Source organism: Scyliorhinus torazame, chromosome 9 (assembly GCF_047496885.1).
Source record: "Scyliorhinus torazame isolate Kashiwa2021f chromosome 9, sScyTor2.1, whole genome shotgun sequence".
In the NCBI taxonomy this organism is placed as follows: Eukaryota; Metazoa; Chordata; class Chondrichthyes; order Carcharhiniformes; family Scyliorhinidae; genus Scyliorhinus; species Scyliorhinus torazame.
Genome location: NC_092715.1, coordinates 170,672,311 through 170,689,559, shown reverse-complemented (window position 1 = coordinate 170,689,559; position 17,249 = coordinate 170,672,311). Strand labels below are relative to the sequence as shown.

Genomic DNA, 17,249 nt, shown 5'->3' with positions numbered 1-17,249 from the left:
GAGGTCATGGCTGCTGACGCCAATACAGAGGCATCAGACCAACGCGGAGAGCCTATACAACGAGGCGCATGCAGCAACCAGGGGTGTGGTGGAGCGGTGCTTCGGCCTGCTGAAGATGCAATTCAGGTGCCTGGACCGATCAGCAGGGTCCCTGCAGTACCGGCCCGACAGGGTCGGTCACATAGTTGTGGTCTGCTATGCGCTGCACAACATTGCCATGCAGAGGGGAGATGACCTGGTGGAGGAGCCGGAGGGAGGACCCGACGGCACCGGAACCAACGCAAACAAGGGGGATGGGGAGGAGGAGGATGAGGATGATGGGGCGCATCAGGGTGGGGGGAGGGGCGCAGGACACAGACACTGCCCGGCTGCTTGTTACGCCCAGGAGGCTGCGTGACGGCACCGCCGAGGACAGCGGGCACGTGACGCGTTGGTGGCCGCACGGTTTACGCACTGTGGGGGTGGGATTTGATGAACACTGCCACTTGCACCGTCACTCCTGTACACGGGCACCACACAGCACCCACCACCCCCCGCACCGCGTTCACGGCAACAATTCCACATCACCTTACCATTGCGGCACTACGGGATTGCACAACATTGATGATTGGGTAAGTGGGTGTGATCAGTGCCATGTTGAATGATGACAGCCCGCTCTGCGATGAGCTGTGTGCTCAGATTCGCCAGCCAAGGTCTGACTCGTGGCTATAGCTGAACCATGCACTCCGGTGGTCACAGCCTTCGTGACGGATATTTCACCACATGCACCGTGTGGGGTGGCTGGCGTCGGTGTACCGAGGACAACGGTATCCGATTATGGGTGGGGGGGGGGGGGGGAAGAGAGGGTCACCACATCCGGAACAGACCTTGAACGGCTCGTATACCACGACGCCAATCGGGCACCCTCCCGAGCCCCCTGGCACCGGACATAGCACAGTCTTACAAGTCAAATTTAACAATGCGTTTATTCGTGTGGTGAACATAGGTGCCCTACCCACTACAACTAGACTGTGCCCTGCACCCGTGCCAACTTCTTGTGTGCCTAACGACTTTGCCTTACGGGCCCTACCACTACGTCGAGGTGTGTTCCCAGATGGTACAGCAGGAGTGGAGGTGGACTGCTGTGAATCACGCCCTTCGACATGGCTCCCCTTCGGCACACGTTTCCTGGGGCGGCCCGGCTTCGATGGGCCAGGCTGCTCTGCGGGCGTGCTGGGTGGCGTGGTGCCACCCTGACCTGCCCGCTCCCCACCAGATGCGCCAGGGATGGAACGGGGGGAGGCCGAGTGTACCGGGACGTCCCTTGGTGGAGCTACCGGGACGGGTCCCAGAATCTCCTCCTCCCTCGGGGAGCCCGGTGGCCCCCGGGCCTCACTGTGGGACGGAGATGCGCTCGGAGACATGCCCCGTTGCACCCCCGACACCTGGTGCTGCCAGTCCTGGAGGCCTGCAGCGGTATCGACCACGGTCCGAATGTTCGCCGAGACGGAGCCCAGGGAGTGCCACATTCCTGCCAAGGTCTGTGCGATCTCGACCTGTGAGTGCGCGATGCCATCCATCACGTGCGCCAGGCGGTCTATGCTCTCTGTGACTGACTGCTGGGACTCTGCCATCGCCTGCTGGGACCAGGCCATGGCATGGTGAGACTCCGCCAGGGCCCGGAGAGTGGCGGCAATGATGTGTTGGCTCTGGCGCATGGCTACCTGTGAGAGGGCAGCCCTCTCCTGGGCCATGGATGACGCGTGCACGGTAAGCCCAACGCCTTGCAGAACCTGACCCATGGCCAAAACCCCTTCACCCATTGCCTCCACCGCGGACGGCACCCGTGCGGTGTCGGCCTGGGTGGCTGCGATGAGCGGCACCACTCCCTGCTCCTGGAGACTCCTCCAGCTGCGTGTGCAGGTCCTGGAAGATGGCCCTCATCCCGTTACTCAGTCCCTGGGTGTCCATACGCATCGGTTGTCCGGGTAGGTCAATTACATCCAGGAACCGGGAACCGTCTGGGTGGCAGCTGGTTGCTGGGCCTGGGCTGCCCTCTGACCGTCCAGCCCCTCGGCTGCTCCAAACTCCACCTGCTGTACCGGCTCGGCTGCGGGGTGCGCACCAGACCGTGACCCGGGAGCCTCATCACTTATCTGCCCAACCGAGGTGAGTGTCTCTGCGATGGTGAACGGTGTGGGAGACAGCAGTGCCGCAAGCTCGAGGTCATCATCCGTCAAGAAGTCTGGTGTGTATTGGTCCCCCTCATGGCCAGGCGCAAGCTCCATGCGGGCCATGTCGTCTTGACCTCCAGTTCGATCCAGCGGGTGTGTGGCCGTGATGTGGGCTTCGGCATTACTGTCCACCCTGTGCCCCTGACTAATGTCTGTCCCGGAGGTCTCAGCTTCCCGGTCCTGTGTCCCAGATTGTGAGGTCTGCCCTCCTGTCCGACCAACTGCCAACCTCTGGCGTGCGTCACTGGGTGCCGATGCGGTGGGTGGCGTTGTGCTGCTTCCTGGGCGAGACGTCCCTGAAGGTTCGGCGGATGGCCCTGGGAAACATAAAAGATTCGGGGTTTGTTAGACACGGTGGCCCGGGTGTATGGTGGTGGTGGGTGCACAGTGTGAGGGGGGATGGGATCTGGGGTGCAGTGGCCAGAGTGTGAGGGGGGATGGGATCTGGGATGCAGTGGCCAGAGTGTGAGGGGGGGATGGGATCTGGGGTGCAGTGGCCAGAGTGCGAGGGGGGATGGGATCTGGGATGCAGTGGCCAGAGTGTGAGGGGCGCGATGACGGGTTGGGGGTGGAGAGGACATGCAGGGTTCTCTCACTTGCTTCTGCGCCTCCGACCTGGCGGATACCCCCAGCGAGGACCAGGGCCCTCTGCTCGTGAATGGTTAGGGGGTGCAGGACCGGAGCACCCCCTCCAGTTCTCATGCGCTCCCGCTGGTTATGCGCTGTCTTGTCCGGGGGGGGGGGGGGGGGCGGTGGCGTTGGATAAAGCATCACCATTAGGCGGGTATCATCAGGGCATGCAGATATTGACAACATTGTTGCTGGTTCAGGAGACAGCACACCATGGGTTCGCTCCAGGGGGGTCCCGGGGCTCATGTGGGTCGAGTAGATAGTTGGGCACCGTGACCCCCCCCAAACCCTCTGACCCCCCCCAACATCGCCCCTGATGCCCCAGTCCCCCCCAACACTCCCAACGCCCCCCCCCCCCCCGTGCCGGGGGGGAGCCTGGGGGCACCCTCATGGCACTTACCCTGGCAGCCCGGGGTGAGGTCGTGCAGCTTCTTGCGGCACTGCTCCCCCGTCCGGGGGTCCACAGCACTGACTGCAGTGCCCACCTCCCGCCAGCCGCGCCTCACCGCGCTGGATGGCTGGCGATGCCCACGTCTTGGGCAGAGGGTGTCCCTTCTCCGCTCCGCCTCATCCACCAGGGTGTCCAGGTCCGTATCCCGGAACCTCGGTGCGGCTCTTCGGGGCTCAGCCATCTCCTCAGTTCTCCTCCGGGTCCTCTGTGCGCGGTTCGCGCAATTTATGACGCAGCGGTGCGTCATTCGGGCATCGCACGGTGACCATGCGGCCTTCGCGGAACCCCCCCCCCCCCCCCCCCGAGGTTCTCGCCGAATTCCCTGAATCGGTCGGGATCGGGGCCGTTCCGCGCCGTCGTGAACCTCGACGGCGTTCACGACGGCGCGGCCACTTCGGCGTAGGAGTGGAGAATCGCGCCCCCTGTCTATTGCCCTAGTTATATGACTCACCTGACCACTGGTCCCACCATGGTTCAGTGAACACCATGCCAGTGCCCCATGAATTGAAACCCATTTCGCTCATGGCTCAGTTAATAATCTAGAGATTATTTCCTTTGTGGTTTTGCTTCTTCATTTGGCATAATCCCCAAGCAGAACAGAGTTCTGTTTATGCTGTTGGTACCCACAAGAACCATGACAACTGGATCATCCCCATCCCGAGTGCATGGCTGTATCCAAAGCTCAGACTACAGTTCACCAACTCTGAGCTGGAGTTCCTCTTGCTGCAGACACTTACTGCAGATGTGATTGCTGTGGAGCACACTGGCATCCAGGATCTCCAATATTCTGCAGCTGCAACAATAAAAACGGCCTCCCTATTCTTTCTTTTTTCTCCCGTCCTTAAAGACAGTGACTTCACTCAATGCAACTGTGGTGAGTAATGAATCATACCTGCAGTGCAGATCTAAACAAAAGTGTAGCCAATCCAAGCCAGAGATTGATATACATATGGGATGGGGAGGAATGCCAAATTCTGTCCCACTACCAATCCATTTTATTTTGTTCATGGGGTGTGAGCGTTGCTGGCAAGGCCATCTTTTGTTGCCCATCAAGAACAATCTTTGAGATGGTGGTGGTGAGCTGCCTTCTTGAACTGCAGCCATCCATGTAGTTTAAGTATATCCACAGTGTTGTTAAAGGTCCAGATTTTGATGTAGATGAAACTGATATATTTCCAAGCCAGGATAATGTGTGACCCAGAATAGGATCTTCAGGTGATGGTGCTTGCTGACCTTGTTCTTCTAGACCGTATAGGCTGTGAGTTTTAAAAAGTGCAGTTGAAGGAACCGTGGCAAGTTTCTGCAGTTTATCACACAGATGGTACATACTACCGGTGATGGAGGAAGTGATATTAGGGTGGCGGATTCGGTCCAAATTGAACAGGCTGTTTTGTGTCCTGGGTGGTGTTGAACTTCGAGTATTGTAGGTGCTGCACCCGTCCACACAAGTGGAGAGATTTTCATCACATTCTTGACTTGTGCTTTGCAGATGGTGGAAAAGCTTTGGAAAGGTTAGCCAGGAAGTGGCTTGCATGCCGCAGAATAGCTATTCTTTGATCTCTTCTAATCACAGTGTTTATGTTGCTTATCCAGTTAAGTTTCTGGGCCATGCTGACTCTCTGGATGTTGATGGCTGCTTGTGATGGTAATGCTATTGAATGTCAAAAGGAGATGGTTAGATTCTCTCTTGTTGGAGATAGTCATTGACTGGCACACTGTGGTGCACCCGTGTCTGAGGAGTTGTGAATGGAACTGGATACTGTGAAATTATCAGCTAATAATCCCACTTCTGATTTAAGATGAAGAGAAGATCATTGATGAAATGACTAAAGATGATTGGACCTAGGACACTACCCTGAAGAACTCATGTAATATCCTGGGATTGAGATGATTGACCTTCAACAACCACAGTTATCTTCCTTTATTCTAGGCATGGCTCCAGCCAGTGGAGAACTTTGCTTCTTATTCCCATTAGTGGAGCTCCCCGATGCCACAGTTGGTCAAATGCTGCCTTGTTGTAAAGGAAGTCACTCTCACCTCCTCTCCGGAATTTGGGTCTTAAAAGACCCAAACTAATGATTGATGGGAAAATATCTGCTCAATGGCCAGACATCTTCAGAACTGGAAATTTTAACGAGGAGAGTTTTTGTTTTGATTTTAGCGTTCCCTGCTACTTTGATCTCTTCTAGTAATGTTTGATTACATTTGATGGTGTTCATAATCTTTCTACAGCTCAGCAACACTCGTTAAATTAATAGAGTATTCATGTCATTCCACTTGTAGGACAAAAAGAATCTTTATGCAGGATCTCATTCTGGCGTTGTTCAAGTCCCTGTTGCTTTTTGTGAAAAGTACAGAACTTGCATGGATTGCATTTTGGCAAGAGATCCCTATTGTGCCTGGAACCCCCAAAATAAAATCTGCACCTGGATTACGAAAGAGGATACCCATGAGAGGTCTGTGTATGTAACACAAAATATCGTAAATTTATATACCTATTTTGGCCATCCAGTGGGCTTTCATGCATATGCTATGGTATTAGAGTATATTGATGGTATTGATGTTTGGCTTCACCCTGCTGAACAAAATCATTATCATGCAGCAAATTTATTGAAGTAGTATATTACTTGTCTTATTGCTGCTGAAAGATGCAGGGCCCTAATATATTTTAAATGCTGTTTATCTAGCACTATTTGTGTCTTAGAGCCACCTCCTCCCAGTTGATGATAAATCAAAGTTTTATGTATTTAAAAGGAAATCAAATATCCAATCATTCAAATTAAGCAAATTAAATAATTTTGCAAGTTGCAGCTTCATTGCATATATGATTATCTGAATTAAGTGCCTTGCAATCAAATTGTGGATTGTCCCCTGTTTTCCACAATGGATTTTAATTTCTTGTATTTGTTTAAGATGCAGTTGCTTATTTTTTCTTCTCACCTTAAAAAAATATCATTTTATTTAAGGTGGCACGGTGATGCAGTGGTTAGCACTGCTGCCTCATGGCGCTGAGGACCCGGGTTTGGTCCCGGCCCCAGATCAGTGTTGTGTGGAATTTGCACATTCTCTCCATGTCTGCGTGGGTCTCAACCCCACAACCCAAAGATGTGCAGGGTAGGTGGATTTGCCACGCTAAATTACCCCTTGGAAAAAAAAGAATTGGGGACTTTTATCTTTTTTTTTGCATGACTTTCTACCCCTTATCTACTACAGTGGATTTGGGATCTTACTGAAACTGTCTTTGAAGTATCTTTGCTGTGGGTGTTGTAACTGCTGCTGAACAAATGGACGTTGGTCGGGATACTCTGGGGCCACTTGCTAAACCCGGGACTCGGGATGGTCTGCAGGATCCCATGCGGGCTGAAATCAGGATTCATGCCAGACTGCAGTCCTGTTGCGAGTCTTCGTGCCCGGCCATAGCAGGTACCCTGATGTCCCCATCGAGCTTCCTGCTCAGACCTGATATAAATAGAGCTATTTTGCATCTCAATGACGGCCAAAATGCACAAGTCTCCAGCCAGCTTAGATGCTCTAGTGTGAATTGGTGCAAGTATTGAGGAATGTGGACCTGGCACTTTGCAGTCCAATGGGTTGCAACGTGGCAAGTACCTTCCCAACAATTGCCGCCAGGGTGCCAAGGGTGGGGGTCAGGGGGGGCTTGCGCTGGGCTGGAAATACTCAAGTCCGGTATCCTTCCTGGGATGGTGCTTGTTTGACTGCTGCTCTCCCCATCAAATTTTCTTTTAAATACATAAAACTTTGATTTATCATCAACCGGACCAAACAGTCGGTCAGTATGTAAAATTAAAATGTTCTCATAATAAAGTGAAAATGTTCTCATCTGTAGACCTGTACCATTTAAGCAGTCACTCAGTATCTCAGAAATGCACATTCCTCATAATAAAGTGAAAGTATTCTTATCCAAATCCCTAAACCCTTTTAAAAAATCTCTCCATATGTCAACTTTAAATGTCTGTGAGATGAAGCTAAAGTAATCCCTTTAAAGTGGTGAAAACCTTTGAAGTGGATTTTGCAAATTCAATTTCATTGCCTTTTAAAGTAGTCTGTGTGTATGCCTAGAAGGCTGACAGCTTTGAACAGCATTGTTTACATTCAATTTCACACCCTATTGCCTGTTAAAAGCTTTCTGATAGACAGATCGAGGCAATTTCAATGGGGAGATTCAGATTGTTTATTTTTATAGCTCTGCAGGGATCCATTAACTCAGGGTAGCAGGTGTGTTCTAACCACAGTTTTTTTAGGCTGCCTCTTTGTTCTTCAATGGGTTCTAGAAAGTGCAGTGCCCCACCAGCTATCTGGGGGCGATTTATTGAGACCAGAGTTGGCTCTATCCGAGAGATTAGGTCCTGCCCCCCTCAGTTGCAGTGTGGATCCGGTGTGCCATGGAATGGCACAGAAAAGCAGATTTAGCTAAACAAAAATGTTCAAGTGCCATACCATGGCACATCAGTGTTGCTCCTAGCGCGAGCAGGAATCACTGGCATTCCCACTGGGCGGAACACTTTTTCACAGATAGGGAAAATTGCAGCCGTTATGTTCTCTGAATTGATCAGGAGCAGCTAGAAGTTTCCATGCCGAAGTGAAGTGTTATATTTTGCTCCTGGCTTAAATAAAAGGCATGTGTGGTGAAAACCTTTCCCAGGCATGTCTGACACATACTTGTTAATTATGTCACCTTTTCATTTCAACTATTACCCGTCACCTGTGGTTCAATAGTCATCTTCCTGCTTAATCAGAATGCTGTGGAGTTAAGCCCACACCAGAGTCTTGAGTGTGTAACCGAGGCTGATACTTCAGTGCAATAATGAGGGAGTGCTACACTGTTGGAAATGCCATTTTCCAGATGACATGTGGTCCAGTCTTCCCCTTCAGGTGAAGGTAAAATATCCTCTGACATTAGTTGAAGAAAAGTGGGGAGTTCTACCTGGTGTCCTGGCCACTGTTTACCCCTCAATATACATTGCAAAAGCAGATTATCTGGTCATAATCAAGTTGCTATTTGTGGGACCTTGCTGTGAGCTAATGGGCTGGCACATTTCCCAGGTGACAGCAGTGACTATATTTCAAAAGTATTCAATTGGTTGATTCCAAGTGTTAATTATGGACATGAATTGTTCTGTTTCCACAGCAATTTGGTTCAGAGTTTGAATGGGACTGCAGCTGCCTGCAGAGCTGAAGATGGTATGTGGACAAATGCTAATGCCCTTCATTCACTACATGTCTTTTAATTGTCACGAGCAGTTTAACATGTTCCAGATATCTAGATTTGGTAATTGATGGATTAAATCTTGGTTCCTGCTGTTCCAAAGACACTAAAGAATTGGCAAATGATTGGTCTTGTGCATTAGGAAACTGGAACTTCCTGATGATCCACTTCTGCATTGGCTGTCACAAACCTAATCAATATTGGGAAGCAATGTCACTGAAAACTACACTTAAATAATAAATAGAAACTTGGGAAGCTGCAATGACACAACACCTTGAAGCATCAGAAAATGGAGTATATATTTCCATCTAGGATTTTAAAAAATTAATTCATGCGATGTGAGCGTCAGAGTAGAGACCAGCAATTGTTGACCATCCCTATTTGTCCTTGAGAAAATGGTGATTCACCGTGTCATAAACCGCTGCAGTCCTTATGGTGTAGGTACACCAGCACGGTGGCAGGGGCAGCCACAGTGGTTAGCACTGATGCCTCACAGCACCAGGGACCCGGGTTCAATTCCAACCTTGGGTGGCTGGGTTGGTTTCCTCCCACAATTCAAAGATTTCTTTTAAAATTTAAATTGCCCAATTCTGATAATTAAGGGGCAATTTAGTGTGGCCAATCCACCTACCCTGCACACCTTTGGGTTGTGGGGGAGAGACCCACGCAAACACGGGGAGAATGTGCAAACTCTACACGCAGTGACCTGGGGCTGGGATCGAACCCAGGCCCCCGGTGCCGTGAGACAGCAGTACTAACTACTGTGCCATCCTGCCGCTGCCCACAATCCAAGGATGTGCAGGTTAGATGGGTTGGCCATGCTACATTGCCCCTTAGTGTCCAACCGTTAGGTGGGCCTAGATAGGATGCTCATTCGGAGGGTCTTTGCAGACTCGATTGGCCAAACGGCCTCCTTTTGCACTGTAGGGATTCTATGATTCTATTTTTAAGGTAGTAGGTTGAGTGCCGAGCAAGTTGCTTTGCCCTGGATGGTATTGAATACCTTGAGTGTTGTTGGAGCTTCATTCATCCAAGTACAAGTGGAGAGTATTCCATCACCGTCCTGGCTAGTGCCTTATAAATGGGGGACAGACTTCGGAGAGTTGGGAGATGAGTTATTTGCTGCAGAATTCCCTGTCCTGCTCTTGCAACCACAGCATTTGTATGTCTAGTTTAGTTAAGTTCTGTTCAGTGGTAACCCCAGGATGTTGATGATAGGAGATTTGTGATGGTGTTGTTGTTGAATGTCAGGGGGAGATGGTTAGATTCTCCCTTGTTGGGGATGATCAGCGTGCGGTACTTGTGTGACGCAAAGCCCAAACCTGAATGTTGTTCCGATCTAGTTGCACACTTTAATCTCTAGTGAAATCTACATTGTGGAAGTCGACATCATCTGAAGAACACAAAGTGGAGCCAAGAAGGTATCAAGGACTGAAGTGCCTACCTTTATCTAGATGCAGTAGCTGAGTAGTTGTGAGTGGAACTGGAAAATGTGCAATCATCAGTGAACATTCCCACTTTGACCTTATTTTGGAGGGAATATCATTGATGAATCAGCTGAAGATAGTTGGGCCTAGGACATCACCCTGAGAAATTCCGACAGCATTGTCCCGTATTATGATCCCGGACCAGACTCCAAGATTTGTTAGGATACTGGACAGAAATCCCAATACTTTATTTAATTTGTAAGACTGTGAGGAAGGGATACGCCGCTCCAGGATTGATTTCGCCCACAAATAGGCATGTGCGGCGGGATTCTCCACTCCGGTGACGGGCCACACCAAAGGTGCGGAATCCTCTGCACCTTCAGGGGCTAGGCCGACCCCGGAGTGGTTGTCGCCGCGCCGGCCGGCGGGGAAGGAGCTTGGCGCCATGCCAACCGGCGGCGAAGGACCTCCGCCGGCCGGCACGAGTTGGCGCATGTGCGGGAGCGCCAGCGTGTGCTGGCGTCACCCCCGCGCATGTGCAGGGGGCGTTCATCTCCGCGTCGGCCATCGCGGAGGACCACAGCGGCCGACGAGGATCAATGGAGTGCCCCCACGGAACAGGCCCGCCCGAGGATCGGTGGGCCCCGATCGCAGGCCAGGCCACCATGGGGGCACCCCCTGGGGCCCATTCCCCCGTGGACTCCGGAGGCCACCCGCGCAGCAAGGTCCCGCTGGCCAAATACCTGGTGTAACATACGCCGGCGGGACTGGCCGAAACGGGTGGCCAATCGGCCCATCACGGGCCGGAGAATCGCCGGGGGGGGAGCCTCTGCCAGCGGCCGCCGACCGGCGCGGCGCGATTCCTGCCCCCGCCAAATCCCCGGCGCCAGAGAATTCAGCAGCCGGTGGGGGCGGAATTTACGCCGCCTCCCCTGGCGATTCACCGACCCGGCGGGCGGCCGGAGAATCCCGCCCACGGTATATTAAAAGAAACTTTATTGCCAACACCGTGTTATTAACTTTAGCAGCATAATGACAAATAATAGCTTTCAATTACTGGTTAAACAATGCTTAGCAATACAGTGAAACAATCTTAACTACTATCTTTATCTCGACTCAAACAGAAACCCATTTTGGACCACAATCCACTTTTAAATACAGTTACCAGACTCTGGAATACTTGCTGGAAAGAGATGTCTTGGATAAACCATTTTGAGAAAACAGTATCCTTCAGGACCTAGCTTGCAGATTCTTGCCTGGCTCCACTACTGTTTAAACTGCCAGCCTTTGAAATTGCTCTTATCCTGTCCCCAGTCTAATCTTTGATTGAACTGTCTTGATAGAAGCTGCTAGTCTGCCCACAGACCGAGAAACCTCACTGTATTCGGAACAAATCCCAATCTAAAACTAAACTTCTTTAAACTGCAACTTTAACACCTGACTGCTTCAGCCATTGGCTCTTCCCATTAACTACATAATCTTAATAATACTAAACACAATGGGCGGGATTCTCCGCAAACCGGCGGGGCTGGCAACTCCGGCACGAAGGAGTGGCGTGAACCACTCCTGCGTCGCGCCAACCCAAAGGTGCGGAATCCTCCGCACCTTCAGGGGCAAGGCCGGCACCGGAGTGGTTTGCGCCGTGCCGGCCGGCACAGAAGGGGCTTGGCGCCATGTCAACCGGTGCCGAAGGGTCTCCGCCGGCAGGCGCGAGTTGGCGCATGTGCGGGAGCACCAGCGTATGCTGGTGTCATCCCAGTGCATGCGCAGGGGTTCATCTCTGCCTCGGCCATCGTGGACTGTTACAGCAGCCGACGCAGAGGAATAGAGTGCCCCCACGGCACAGGCCCGCCCGCGGATCGGTGGGCTCTGATCGCAGGCCAGGCCACTGTGGGGGCACCCCCCAGTGCCAGATCCCCCCGTGCCCCCCCCGAGGGCCTTGGAGGCCGCCCGTGGAGCCGAGTCCCGCCGGTAAGTACCTACCTTAATTTACGCCGGCGGGACGGGCCTAAAACGGGCGGCCGCTCAGCCCATTGCGGGCCGGAGAATTCGTGTGGCCCCGGGGCCCTTTGCGTCGCGCCGGTCCTCGCCATTCTCCGAGGGGGGGGGCGCACAATTCACGTCAGGGGGGGATTTTTGGGGGGCTGGAGAATTCGCCGGCTGGTGGGGACGGGAATCACGCCGACCCCCGGTGATTCTCCGACTCATCGCCGGGGTGTCGGAGAATCCCGCCCAATGTCTCCATTTGTCGACTCCCCAGGAAATGCTCTTAATATAAACAGAAGTCTAATTGCCCAACTTTTACGATGTTTTCATTGCACCTGTGTGTCCAAAAAGCCTGCTGCCTTTCAAATTAGGATTTTTAAAAACATGACTTCTGTAGCAGTCATACTCCTCCCCCATCCCCACTCCCCGACCTTTTAATCCTGACTGCACCAAATCCATATAATACAGTATATCTGAAATTTCTACATTCATCACACCCGTGCCTGAGATGATTGGCTTCCAACAACCACAGCTATTTTCCTTTGTGTAAGGCATGACTCTTAACTATTGGTGAGTTTTCCCATTTATTTCCATTGACTCCAGTTTTGCTCGGGCTCCATGATGCCACTCGGTCAAATTCTGCCTTAATGGCAAGGGCAATCACTCTCTATAGCCCTTGTTTGCTTAGCGCATGCTTGGACCAATGCTTTGATGAGATCTGGAGCCAAATGGCCCTGGTGGAACCCAAACCATTTACTGCTGACATCTTTCTCACCAGCCGTTCCACCTGCAGGGACATGGATTTTGGACGACAGCCAGCAATGCTCGCGATCTACATGGCAGCTGCTGACTCTGTAGCGGCTGAACGGCAGTAAGAGCTCTAGGGCCAACCCAGGGAGGACCCTGCACAAGAAAAGTCTGTGCCAGAACCAGCCGGTGAGGCCCAAGTGCCGGCCATCCAACAGGCTGAGGAGGTGCGTAGGAGGCACCGTAAGAGGCAATGTATACCGCCTGCGCCTATCTTTTGAGGAGCTGCTAGACTGCATGTACCTCAGCCTCACCAAGGAGACCATGCGCCACCTGTACCAGATGGTGGTGCACCTAGCACCGGTATTGGGGGGGGGTGATGGAGGAGGACGCCTGCTCCTGATAGCCATTAAGGTGAAGGTTGCCCTGAAGCTTTATGCCTCTGGCTCATTCTAGTGCTCGAGTAGGGACCTGTGTGGGATCTCTCAAATGCGCACAGTCACGGATGGGCATCAGACTACATTACTTTCAACGTGGATCAGACCAAACAAGATTCTCAGGCAGCAGTATTTACTGTCATCGCTGGCATGCCCCAGCTCCAGGGACGATCGATGACACAAATGTCATTCTCCGAGCACCGGTTCGACATGGGGTGCCCTTCATCAATAGGAAGTGTTTCCACTATGCACGTCTGCGTCCAATATCCAGGCAACGTGCATGATGCATACATCCTGGTGAACTCGTTGGTTGCCGGCACCTTCAAGGTGCTCCCTCAATGGGCGTTGACTAGTGGATGACCAGGATTACCCGCTGTGGGCATGGCTAATGACACCTGTGCAGAAGCCATAGACTGAGGTGGAGAATTGTTAGAATAATACTTACGCAGCAAACAGGAGTGTCATTGAGCAATGCATGAGCGTGCTCAAGATGTGCTTCTGATGCCTGGACCACTCTGGTGGGGCACTCCAATAAAGCCCTCGAGGGTCTGGAACATTGTGGTAGCTTGCTACGTCCTGCACAACGTCGCGCATCAGCGGGACAACATGCTGGAGGAGGAGGAAGAACAGCAGGCATCTAACTAGGATGGTGTCCAGGAGGATCTGGGTGTGGGGCCTGAGCTGGCAGAGCAGACCGCTCAACATGTGATCCAGGGCCAACGCACATGGGACAACCTCATCGCCTCCAGATTTACCAACTAAGAGGCCTTGCCACCAGCAGCTCCGCCACCCTGCCCACCCACATCGATTCTACCTTCCCCTGAGCCTCTCACCCCTTTCCTCTCCCTTAGTCCATCCACTCCTTCCCTCTCCTTCAGTCCTTCACTCCACCTTCCCTCTAGCCTTCCACTCCTTCACACTACCACAGCTTCTGACACCCCCCCCCCCTTCCCCCAAAGGGTCATACCAGCATCACCGCAAGGTGTTGGTCCTTGGTTGGCAGTTTCAGCGGGTCTTGTCCACAGGATGGAGGAGGATGATGACGACTCGCTGTGAGATGAGCTCTGCTGCTCCTCATTGTCTGACTCCTGTTTTTAAGATAACATACACATGCAGCGCTCAACCCTTATTGCGCGAGTTTGTAATCGTGTTCCAGCCGCCACTGCGCGAGTTTGGACTCTCATTCCGACTGCCGCTCCACAACTTTGGACTCGCACTCCAACCGCTGCTGTGTGCATTTGGACTCGCACTCCAACCGCTGCTGTGTGCATTTGGACTCGCACTCCAACCGCTGCTGCGTGCGCTTGGTCTCGCGCTCCGATTGCCACTGCATGCGTTTGGACTCGCGCTCCAACCGTTGCTGCGTGCATTTGGACTCATACTCCGATCGCTGGTACGTGCATTTGGACTCACGCTCCAACCGCTGCTGCGTGCACTTGAACTCGTGCTCCGACCGCCGCATGCGCATTTGGACTTGCGCTTCGACCGCCACACACGCATTTGGACTCGCGCTCCAACCGCTGCTGCGTGCATTTTGACTCGCGCTCCAACTGCCGCATGCGCATTTGGACTCGTGCTCTGACCGCCGCTGCATGGGTTTGGACTCGTGCTCCAGCCACCACTCCGCGAGCTTGGACTCTTGTTCAGACCGCCGCTCTGCGAGTTTGAACTCTCGTTCTGACACCCATTCCGCAGGTTTGGACTGTCACGACGTGCGTTTGGTCTCATGCTCTGACCACTGCTGCACACGCTTGGACTCGCACTCTGATCATCTTAAGTTCTTAAGCGCAAGTACTACATCTGTCAGAGCCTTAGCTGTTAGTGCATTCAGCTGTTTCTGATATCACATGAATAGAATTGACTGAAGACTGACATCTGTGATGATGCGGACCTCAGGAGGAAACTGAGCTGGATCATGCATTTGACATTTTTGACTTAAGATAGGGTGGCGCTGTGGGTTAGCCCTGTTGCCTCATGGCGCCGAGGTCCCAGGTTCAATCCTGGCTCTGGGTCACTGTCCGTGTGGAGTTTGTACATTCGCCCCGTGTTTGCGTGGGTTCCGTCCCCACAACCCAAAGATGTGCAGGCTAGGTGGATTGGCCACACTAAATTGCCCCTTAATTGGAAAATTTAATTGGGTACTCTAAATTTATAATTAAAAATGTTTACATTTTTTTTGACTGAAGATGGTTGCAAAGGTTCCAGCCTCATCTTTTGCACTGATATACTGGGTTCTCCCATCATTGAGGATGGGATGTTTGTGGAACCGCCTCCTCTGGTTATTTGTTTAATTGTTTACCACCATTCATGGCTGGATGTGCATTCGATCCCTAAACTGAGTTTAAAATTTGACCGTGGCTGCTCATGGGTTAATTATCCTCACAGTAAGGGCAGCACGGTGGCACAGTGGGTTAGCACTGCGGCCTCACGGCCCCGAGGTCCCAGGTTCGATCCTGGCTCTGGGTCACTGTCCGTGTGGAGTTTGCACATTCTCCCCGTGTTTGCGTGGGTTTCACCCCAAATGATGTGCAGGTTAGGTGGGTTGGTCATGCTAAATTGCCCCTTAATTGGAGAAAAAAAAATGAATTGGGTACTCTAAAAAAAATTTTTTTTTTTTTAATTGTCCTCCCAGCAGAAAGAAAGAAAATTTGTAAGTAAACTTGGTGGCCAGATTGGCCTCATCCGCTACTGGCCAATTTCAGAAAGATGATTGTGACGACTCTGACGTAACTAGCATATCTGTTTACAGTTTTTTGTATAGATTAGGGACATCTGTAAGCAAATAAAACAAATTCATGGCTGGATGTGCATTCAATCCCTAAACTGTGTTTAAAATTTGACCTTGGCTGCTCATGGGTTAATTATCCTCCCAGTAAGGGCAGCAGTAAAGGAAATAGTGTAGATGGGCTTCGAGTGGTTTCACAGGTCGGCGCAACATCGAGGGCCCAAGGGCCTGTACTGCGCTGTAATGTTCTATGTTCTATAAATTGTAAAATTTTCTCTGATGAAAGCAGAACTTTAAAAAATGTGCTCATTTATTTCCCTTAAAATCTACTGTTGTTATCAAATGGCAAAAAGCTTGTCAGTTGGCAAGACTGCTTTGATGAAGAAAATCTTGTGATTGTTTTGAATGGATATAACATACCTTTGTAGCCTTCAGTAGGCTTAACGGAATGCCTATTATAATGTTTCTAAGTATGGAAATTAAAATAGTCACTATTAAGGTATTTAAAGTTCTTCATTAATGTCATGGTTGGGTCAATAAATCAACGATCTTCAAAAGTAAACCTACATAGGTTCATGCAGTAACTTTAATCTTTAAGCATAGACAATTCAGAGTCTTTTATCTTTGTATGCTGATAAATCCAAGCTCTGAGAGCAAACCCGGTTACAATGAAGGTAGGTGTTGAAACTTTGTGTTTGAGGGCCTTGTGTAAAAGTTTTGTTACTTCATAATTTCATTTCTCAGCTCATTTAAAGATAAACTAATAGATATTGGACGTATGTGGATATCAATAAATGCAGTTAAAATATCAAAAGTATTGTAATTATATTCTATTCTAAATTCAGTTGTAAAACAATTTAATGGATTGTAGAATAAACTATTCAAAATTGTTCATATTTATAATGAACAGCACGGGCAGCAAGGTAGCATGGTGGTTAGCACAATTGCTTCACAGCTCCAGGGTCCCAGGTTCGATTCCCCGCTGGGTCACTGTCTGTGCGGAGTCTGCACGTTCTCCCCGTGTCTGCGTGGGTTTCCTCCGGGTGCTCCGGTTTCCTCCCACAGTCCAAAGATGTGCAGGTTAGGTGGATTGGCCAAGCTAAATTGCCCTTAGTGTCCAAAATTGCCCTTAGTGCTGGGTGGGGTTACTGGGTTATGGGGATAGGGTGGAGGTGTGGACTTGGGTAGGGTGCTCTTTCCAAGAGCCGGTGCAGACTCGATGGGCCGAATGGCCTCCTTCTGCACTGTAAATTCTATGTAATTCTATGAAGCAAAACCGTAAATCACTACTTTAAAATGTGCATTTCTTGCAGTGGAGTTCCACATAAATTTTGAATATTCATGTGGAACAGGAGTTTGACAGTACTGTAAAAACAAATGACCTGATTGTTTTCCTGTACTTTATA

At 51.1% G+C, this 17,249-nt stretch overlaps 1 protein-coding gene across 10 annotated transcripts in view; it reads left to right on the top strand.

Annotated features, from left to right (window-relative positions):
• Positions 1 to 17,249, top strand: part of sema4d (sema domain, immunoglobulin domain (Ig), transmembrane domain (TM) and short cytoplasmic domain, (semaphorin) 4D) — a 266,716-nt gene that overhangs the window by 212,237 nt on the left and 37,230 nt on the right. For all 10 annotated transcript variants that reach the window (XM_072516791.1, XM_072516789.1, XM_072516788.1 and 7 more), the window contains 2 exons: positions 5,578 to 5,750; positions 8,444 to 8,496. In XM_072516791.1, the coding sequence (XP_072372892.1) occupies positions 5,578 to 5,750; positions 8,444 to 8,496 (226 nt within the window). The remainder of the gene's footprint in view (positions 1 to 5,577; positions 5,751 to 8,443; positions 8,497 to 17,249) is intronic.